Source organism: Mus pahari, chromosome 10 (assembly GCF_900095145.1).
Source record: "Mus pahari chromosome 10, PAHARI_EIJ_v1.1, whole genome shotgun sequence".
Taxonomy (NCBI): domain Eukaryota; kingdom Metazoa; phylum Chordata; class Mammalia; order Rodentia; family Muridae; genus Mus; species Mus pahari.
Genome location: NC_034599.1, coordinates 16,205,505 through 16,213,987, shown reverse-complemented (window position 1 = coordinate 16,213,987; position 8,483 = coordinate 16,205,505). Strand labels below are relative to the sequence as shown.

At 53.2% G+C, this 8,483-nt stretch overlaps 1 protein-coding gene and 2 non-coding genes across 5 annotated transcripts; all 3 read right to left on the bottom strand.

Annotated features, from left to right (window-relative positions):
- Positions 1–1,282: 1,282 nt before the first annotated feature.
- Positions 1,283–4,969, bottom strand: LOC110327878 (suppressor of SWI4 1 homolog). 3 transcript variants are annotated; one of them, XM_021207139.1, is made up of 11 exons: positions 4,826–4,969; positions 4,566–4,736; positions 3,922–4,023; positions 3,681–3,731; positions 3,420–3,590; positions 2,740–2,816; positions 2,435–2,542; positions 2,241–2,364; positions 2,084–2,162; positions 1,704–2,000; positions 1,283–1,626 (listed from the first exon to the last, which is right to left on the bottom strand). In XM_021207139.1, the coding sequence occupies exons 1-11, from the start codon at positions 4,841–4,843 to the stop codon at positions 1,412–1,414; spliced, it is 1,413 nt and encodes a 470-aa protein (XP_021062798.1). In that variant the 5' UTR covers positions 4,844–4,969; the 3' UTR covers positions 1,283–1,411. The 3 variants fall into 3 exon arrangements, with proteins under 3 accessions (XP_021062798.1, XP_029399697.1, XP_029399698.1); XM_029543837.1 differs by lacking the exon at positions 3,420–3,590 and having other exon boundaries at positions 1,288–1,626; positions 4,826–4,907; XM_029543838.1 differs by lacking the exons at positions 3,420–3,590; positions 3,681–3,731 and having other exon boundaries at positions 1,288–1,626; positions 4,826–4,907.
- Positions 2,615–2,694, bottom strand: LOC115064951. The gene has a single exon (XR_003844761.1). It is a non-coding gene; the product is annotated as a small nucleolar RNA U105B (small nucleolar RNA).
- LOC115064947 lies at positions 3,793–3,875 on the bottom strand. The gene has a single exon (XR_003844758.1). It is a non-coding gene; the product is annotated as a small nucleolar RNA SNORD105 (small nucleolar RNA).
- Positions 4,970–8,483: the final 3,514 nt, after the last annotated feature.

Sequence of the window (8,483 nt, the reverse complement as noted above, 5' to 3'; positions counted from 1 at the left end):
CACGCCTTTAATCCCAGCACTCGGCAGAGGCAGGCAGATTTCTGAGTTCGAGTCCAGCCTGGTCTAGAGTGAGTTCCAGGGCTACACAGAGAAACCCTGTTCCTAACCCTCCCCCTCCCCAAAAAAAAGGTTTATTATATAGGGGGCTGGTGAGATGGCTCAGCGGGTAAGAGCACTGACTGCTCTTCCGAAGGTCCTGAGTTCAAATCCCAGCAACTACATGGTGGCTCACAACCACCCATGAGATCTGACGCCCTCTTCTGGGGTGTCAGAAGACAGCTACAGTGTACTTATGTACATCTTTGGGCTAGAGCGACCAGAGGTCCTAATACTCAATTCTCAACAACTACATCTGCAGCTAGTGTACTCATGTACATAAATTTTTTTAAAAGATTTATTATTTATTATATGTAAGTCAGATCTCATTATGGGTGGTTGTGAGCCATCATGTGATTGCTGGAATTTGAACTCCGGACCTTCGGAAGAGCATTTGGGTGCTCTTACCTACTGAGCCATCTCACCAGCCCTACATAAAATCTTATAACTGCTGAGCCATCTCTCTAGCCCCCAAGTACTTTTGTGGGCAGGGTAACTGAGCCACCTGCCGCAGCCTTACTCCCATATTTGTGTAAGTAGCCAGTCCCTACAAGTGAGTGTGGAGCAGCTGAAGCTTACATGTAGATGCAGCCTGGCAGGTCCCTTACCAACCTATCTTCAGATGCACGGGCCACAGCACATTACATGATTTGGAAACACGTCTGGGTAGGCATAGGACCCTGTACTGAGTCTGTACAGAAACTGTCATCACCACTCAGCAGTTGCATCAGGACACTCCTCTCCTGAGTTGCTAGGCCCCTCAAAACCACCAGTGGGGAGAATCCATTTTGTAGCCTTACCATCCCAAACTCTGCTCCCAATTTGCAAGGTCTTGCATGGTTCCCCTCCCTAGCAAGTAGCCCTTAAGAACCACATGCAGTGCGGTTGCTTCTGATCTGGCCACCTTAAACCTCCTTAGTACCCTCCCACCATCCTTCCCTTAATGTCCCTCTGAGCTGGCACCTGGTGGGGCACTGGTTAGCCCCATAGAGCACCATATTCCATCTCAACTGGCTTACCTGAGTGGGCAGACATAATCCTCACAGCAGCTTCTGGTCCTGAGTTCCCAGCAGTCTGGTCACTGGCTTATCAGAGTGACCCCTCCCACCTAGCCCACTTCCTCCTTGTACTATCCAAGTACTGCTAGCTCTGCCCTGCCCCAACCAGAAAGAAGACTCAGAAAGCGCCAGGTTCAGGTTTATTGGAGATAAGAACTGGACAGTTCCTTTATGAAAGGAAACCGGACTGCACTGGATCCCAGGCAGCTTCCGGGCCCCAATCTGGGGTATCCATAGTCCACCCACTGCCAGCAGGTTCAGGTTCCCCTCCTTGATGCTGGGCGGAAGTCCTGGTGTGTGGCTCTGGGTCTCAGCTTGGTCTTGCCTCTCTGGGGTCTGCCTTGGGGCTTCAGAGCCCGCCTGTTGCCACCCTGACCTCGGTCTTTAGTACCAGGCCTCTGCTCCTTCCCTCGCCGCTTCTTGCCCAGAGGCGCCCCCTGCCGTCTCCGCTTGGCTGCTGTGGGGAACAAGTCTGTAGGGAGAGAAATGGTTAAGCTCCTCCGAAGAAAAGAAAGGGCCAAGGTGTCACCAGCAGACCCTACCGCATACCTTCGTCAGGCTCCTCGCCCACAGCCTGGCGAAAATACTCTGCGTCGTCCTCTTCATCTTCAGGCTGGCTTGCCCCCACTGTCTCTGGCGGTGCCCCTGGGTCCTCAGCATCACTGTCACCGTCGGCCCTTGCACGGGCTCGCTTTATGCCTGCCAGGCTCTTCTTTTTGTGGGCCTCGCGCAGCTCCCGCTTGCGCTGCAAGTTCTCTGCCTGTTGGTTCTGACGTTGCACCTTCAGCCGCAGCTTCTCCTCCTTGGCTGCCAGGATGGCCTGCAGCTCCTCCTCCGTCTTGTGCACTGTTGGAGGAGCAGACTATCTGTCAAGGTCACAGTGGGACTCAACACTGCTCTCACGGGCTGGCCTCACCCTGTCCCCTCACCAAAACTGTGGAAGAGGACATTGCCGTTGCCGACACCCTCCTGGATCTTAATGAGCTGCAGTGTCATCCGGGGCCCAATCTGCCAACACAGGGGGACAGGGAGAGTCAGGCTAGCCTTGGGACAGGGAACCGAGAGGGCCACCATAGCCACCCTCACCTCAGTAAGTCGGATGGCGCTCTGCTGGGCCTGCATGTTGCCGCGGCCAGCCACAGCCTGGGGCAGTTCTGTGGTGTTGTGTTCTCCGTCAGGCTCCACCTCACTGTCCGACAGCCCCACACCCCTGTGTAGAACAACAGGTTACCTTGGGCATTCCACAGGCGCAGCTGCCGCCCACCAGCTTGCTTTCTTACGTGGCCAACAGCTCACTGATGTCCTGCAGTCGGCTCATGTTAGGGAACTTCTCCTGTAAGAGCTTCTTCATGCCCCGGCTTGCACCCACGGGAACCACTTTGACGCTGCTGCAATGGCGGTAGGGAGTAGAGGGAAAGGTTAAGGGTCATGGAGTCCACGGTCAGCTCTCTGGCCTCTCCTGTACATGCATCAGGGCGTTTACTTTGAGTCTGAGCAATCACACAACCTCAGCAGCAGAATTCTCATCAGGTGCATGGGTGTCCCACACCGAGTCCCTCCCTCCCTCCCTCCCAACAACACTCACTAGTGTCGGAAGTCCAGCTCTTGGGAGTCCGGGTTGTAGTTAATGAGGAGGCAGCGCTTAATGGTGTTCAGGTTCACCTGGGGGCAGAGGCAAGGGGACCCGTGAGCCTCCTGCCTGGGGAACTATGTGCTGAAACCAGGGACTAAAGCTGGAAAGGAGTGTAGCTTTCTCCAGCAGTCTGTGTCTGCAGAAGGCACTAGGGAGGCCCCAGGTGTAGTGTCCTCAGACTGTCTGAAGCACTGGCTAAAAGTCTCAGTTGCAGGGGCCACGAAAGAGCCTGCTCTGAGTCGCACTGGTGCCAGGGCTTAGCGTCTGAACCCCTGGAGCCAGGAGCGTACTTGACACTCTACTCTTCCTAGGTGGCCAATGCAAACAAAGACCACAAGTCTAATCCTAGCCTGGTCTAACATATGATCTTGAATCCAGAATAAGGGGCAGAGATATGGCTTAGTTGGCAGAGGGCCAGCCTACAATGCATAAAGCCCAGCACCTCTCAAGGTGTACTAAGCACAGAAGAGAAGGAAGTTCTAGCCCCGCCTCTGAATTTGACATCAAATTAGTTGCTTTGCGCCAGCGAGTCTCTCCACTCAATGGAGACATAATGTGTGGTCTGCTACACCTGCTCTCTCACTGACCGTCCACCCGCCCTGCCCCCAGCAGCTGCCACAGATCTGGCCCACCGTGTGCACGTTGATGGACGGGAACAGGTTCTGGAACATGGTGGCCATGAGCTTGATGTGCATGCCCTGGGGGCCAAAGCTGTTGAGCACCAGGAGGGGCGGGTGGTTAAACTGCTGCTCGTGCATCCGGTGTCGGCGCAAGGAAGAGACCACGTCCCTTATCAGTGTGTACTGAAACGAGGGAGACTAGAGGCTAAGGACCACCTGTGTGACCAGGGCCCTCCCCAGGCAAGCCGGGCTCTCATTTCTACCCTTCTTCACCTTGTTGATCTGGAACGTCAAAGTGGGGCCTCCTGGGAGTCGCATCAGCTTCTGCCAAAGAAAGGTTGGGTGAGGGTGCAGGGGTCTGGCTGCTGGGCGGGGCGAAAGGAAAGCCCTGCTCCTTCGCTTCAGAGCGTTTACTTTGACGCCAGCATCACAAGAGGTCAGGGCAATGGGTTCATCATGAGACAGGAGCTGCTGGGGGCTCAGGAAGGGAAAGGGTGGTGTGGTACCCACTCACCAAGTATACACTGTTATCTGTTTTGCTCAAAATAAGGAAGTGTGTGACCCCCAGGGGGCCGGCCACTGCCACACAGTCCTTCAGGGAGTTCTTCTTTCGAACCTGATAAATGGAGAAAGAAGTGGACACAAGACTCTGAGGGAAGAAGTTTAAACTGATGATTCTGAGGTGTTATTTCTGACCACACACCTCTTTCTGGATACCTGTATCCCTAAACTATAGCCCCAGCACTCAAAAATAAGCTTTAAAAAGTTTTTGTACAAGCGTGTAGGGACGCACAGATGGAGGTCAGAGGATAGCCCTTCAGGAGCGGTTTCACCCCCTCCACTACGTGGGCACAGGAATTGGACGACAGTTTAACAGCAAGCCCCCTTTCCCACTGAGTCACCTAGCGACTGCCCCCAACGTATGACTTTCTTTTTTTAACACAGGACCTCACTATGTAACCACAGATGGTCTCTATGGTGATGTTCCCCCTCGTTTCTAGCCCCGATTTTGCCTGCACACCATTATGCCTGGATTCGAGGTGCTGGGGACTCAGCCAAGCCCTCCCACAGGGAAGGCAGGCGCTCGGCTTCTGGCCCCAAGACCTCGCCAAGATGCCGAGCCCCGAGCCTGGAGCTGAAGGGCTGAGGGATGCAGACCTGCAGGCGGGTAGCGGTGAGAGGCTCCATGACCCGCCGCACATCCAGGCTGAGCTGCCGGACGCTGCGACCCGCTCGGCCTCGCGTGAACACGAACGAGTGCGGCTGCGCGGCGTAGGCGTCGAGGTTGCGGAGCTGCGCCTGGGCGCGATTGCGCTTCTGATGTCGGGACTGCGGGGACGACAGGCAGGCGGTGAGCGCCCAGGCTCCGGCCGCGACCCCACCAGCACCCGATGCCCGCCCGGGCCGCCGCGCCTCACCCGCCCCGCCTGCCCCATGCTGTCCGCTTCCCCACGAGGCCGCCTCTGGACTCGCTTCCGGCGCACACCGCTCACTTCCGTGCAGGAGACGCAAAGAGGACGGGCTTTACGCACTGCGGGGCCGACTTCCGGTACCGCGCGGCCCGTAACTCTTCCCACTTCCTGCGTGCCGGCCAGTGACGTCATCCAGCGGCCCTTGGCTCCCGGCGGCTTAAAGGACCAAGAGTCCTTTCCAGGGGTCGTCATGAAGATGCCGTGCTCCTTTCTGCAGAAAAGAGAGGAGGGGCCTCCCAGTCATTTGAGGGTTCGAGTCCCTATCCTGAACGTTTCGGCAAGGCGAACTCCCCACTTTGTTTGGCCTTTGAGTTTTTTATTCTGAAACAGGATCTCAGGCTGCCCACGCTGGCCTGCAACGAACAGATCCGCTTGCGTAGGCTGAACGCTGGGATTAGTTGCGCCACCACCATTCCTGGCTGGCTAAACTCACACAGATCCGTGGGCCTGTGTCTTCCAAACACTGCGACTAAAGCCATGTACCACCATGTCCACCCCTCTCCAAATAGATTGTATTTATTTATTATCTGTGATGGTGCCCATGAGGAGATCAGAGGGTAATTTTTAAGAGTTGGTTCTTGGAGCTGGGCGGTGGTGGCGCACGCCTTTAATCCCAGCACTCAGGAGGCAGAGGCAGGCGGATTTCTGAGTTCGAGGCCAGCCTGGTCTACAGAGCGAGTTCCAGGACAGCCAGGGCTACACAGAGAAACCCTGTCTCGAAAAACAAAAACAAAAACAAAAAATTGGTTCTTGGGCTGGAGAGATGGCTCAGCAGTTAAAAGCACTGACTGCTCTTCCATAAGTCCTGAGTTCAAATCCTAGCAACCAGACGGTGGCTCCCAACCATCCGTAATGAGATCTGATGCCCTCTTCCGGTGTGTCTGAAGACAGCTACAGTGTACTTACATATAATAAATCTTTAAAAAAAAAATGGGGGCGGTTTTCTCCTGCCATATGAGGCCTGGAGATGGAATTCAGATCCTCAGACTTGGTGGTAGGCGTCTCTACTCCCTGAGTCATCTTGCCAGACCTCTAAAATGTTTTAAACTATTATGTTATGCTCATGGGTATTTTGCATGCACAGACGTTTGTGTGTCACTTCTGTGTCTGTGGAAGCAGGAAGAGGGCATCCTGAAAGAGGAACTGGAGTTACAGATGTTGTGAGCTGCCATGTGTGTGCTAGGGATTGAACCTGGGTCCTCTGGAAGAGCAGCCAGTGCTCTTAAGCCTGAGCCAGCTCTCCAGCCAATTTTATCGTACAGTCAGCTTACCAGTATTGGATTACCTTATGATTTTCATCCATCTTTAGTTTGACTCCTTCGTTTTCTCTTTCTTCCTTGTATCCATTTCCTTTCTTTATTCCTGTCTCCCTTTTCTCTTCCTCATTCTTCTGCTAGTCTGCCTCCCATCTATTGTGTCTTAGCCATTCCTCTATTCTGAGCCCCTTAACAGACCCCTAACTAAGTATCCTGTCACCCTGCCTTCTGTGAATAAAGATGCAGTCCTGATCTTGGGCACACTGGTCCCTGACACTTGGGGCTCACCCAGTTGTCTGTCAGATCCTGAGGGTCAGCTTTGCTCCCCAAGATCCTGTCTGCAGGTGGGCAGAAGTGTGGAAACTTCCTTTGGAAGCCAAGCACTCTAAATCTCTCAAACCTTCTGCTCTCCCTTTAACCCCACCCCACACCCCCACCATCTCAGCTGCAGGACCTTGGGCTCTTCCCAAAAGTCCAGTGAAGGGAAGAACATTCACCCTAAGGCTTAGCATCTTATGCCCCTTTTAGGATCTCCCTCTGCACCTCCTATTTTGCCTTCCCATCCCATCTGGCTTCCTATTTTTATTTTATTTTATTTATTTTTTTTTGAGACAGGGTTTCTCTGTGTAGCCCTGGCTGTCCTGGAACTCACTCTGTAGACCAGGCTGGCCTCGAACTCAGAAATCCTCCTGCCTCTGCCTCCCGAGTGCTGGGATTAAAGGCGTGTGCCACCACGCCCGGCCCTATTTTTTTTTAAAGAATTATTTATTTTATGTAAATGAATACATTGTAGCTGTCTTCAGACACACCAGAGGAGGGCATCAGATCCCATTACAGATGGTTTTAGCCACCATGTGGTTGCTGGGAATTGAACTCGGGGCCTACTGGAAGAATAGTCAGTGCTCTTAACCACTGAGCCATCTGGCTTCCTAGCTTCCTATCCTTTCCGCTCCCCTTACAATGTTATCACCAACTGTCAGTGTAGCTACACAGGCCCAAGCTATTTTCTTTCTTTCCTCCCCTGACTCCCTGGGTTTTTGGAAATAGGGTTTCTTTGTGTAGCCCTGGCTTTTCTGGAATTAGCTCTGTAGACCAGGCTGGCCTTGGACTCAGAGACCCTCCTGCCTCTGTGTTCTGAGTGCTGGGATCAGAGGCGTGCCCCACCACTGCCTGGTGGCTATCTTCATTTTAAGGTGTGAGCACACACAGGGATGTGAGCACATTCATCTTTCTCTTTTTCTTATTTTTTGAGTCAGGGCTTCATTATGTAGACCAGGCTAGCCTGGAATTCACAGAGATCTATCTGCCTCAACCTTCTTGAGAAGGCTTCATTCAAACTGGCAATTAAGGAGACTAGGCATAAATTTCCGTTTTAAAGAACTGGGTAATTTCGGTCAAGTCCAGGCCCCAGAAGCTGCCCGGCCACCGGCCTGAGGCAAGGACAGTGGGTCAGCGGCAGTTTCCAGACCTCCCCAGCAAGTTTCCAGCCCCCACACCCCAGTAATGAAATGGCTATAGCGATGGACCCGACAGATTACCATAGAGGTCACCTAGCCCAGGATTCCCTAGTGTGCTTTAAATCAGGCCTGCAAGCTCACTTGGGGGTCTCTCTGTCTTGGTAATGGAGAGACCCCAGCATGCTGGACCTCTGCTGAATAAAACACTCTTTGCCTTTACATACTCTTTGACTCCAGGGTGTCATTCTTCAGCGAATCATGAGCCCTTACACCTGAGTGTTGGGGCAAGGTATGTACCATCACACCCAGCGAATAGTTCATGACTGTGGTAGTTTGAAGATGGCTCATATATTTGGACATTTGGTACCCACTTGGTGGAACAGTTTGGGAAGGATCAGTGGGCGTGAACTTATTGGAGGAGATGTGTCACTTTGTGGATTCAAAATTGATGTTCTTTTTCTGCCAATGAGCCAATTCAAGACATTAGATTATATTAAATGTAGGTTTCTTGGAAAGCTGCTCCCTGGTGGGTTCACTAGCCCCAAGGCCCAAGGCCAGTGAAGTCACCACATGGGGAGTTGGGGGGGGGAGGGATAAAGAGAGAAAGGGCACAGGGCAGGAAGAGAGAGAAGGTGAAGGGAGTGGGGAGACCAAAATGTCTGAACTATATGGGGAGGAGCCTCTGGGGGAAGGGTTTCCCAGTCCCTGGGCTGGAAAGTTCAGGGTTGGGGGCAGGGTATGCCAGGTTGGGACTGAGGGATGCTGGGAGAATTTAGAAGCCAGGTCCGCGTTGGTATGCAAAACATGCTCTCTCTCTCTCTCTCTCTCTCTCTCTCTCTCTCTCTCTCTCTCTCTCTTGGTTTTTCAAGACAGGGTTTCTCTATATAGCCC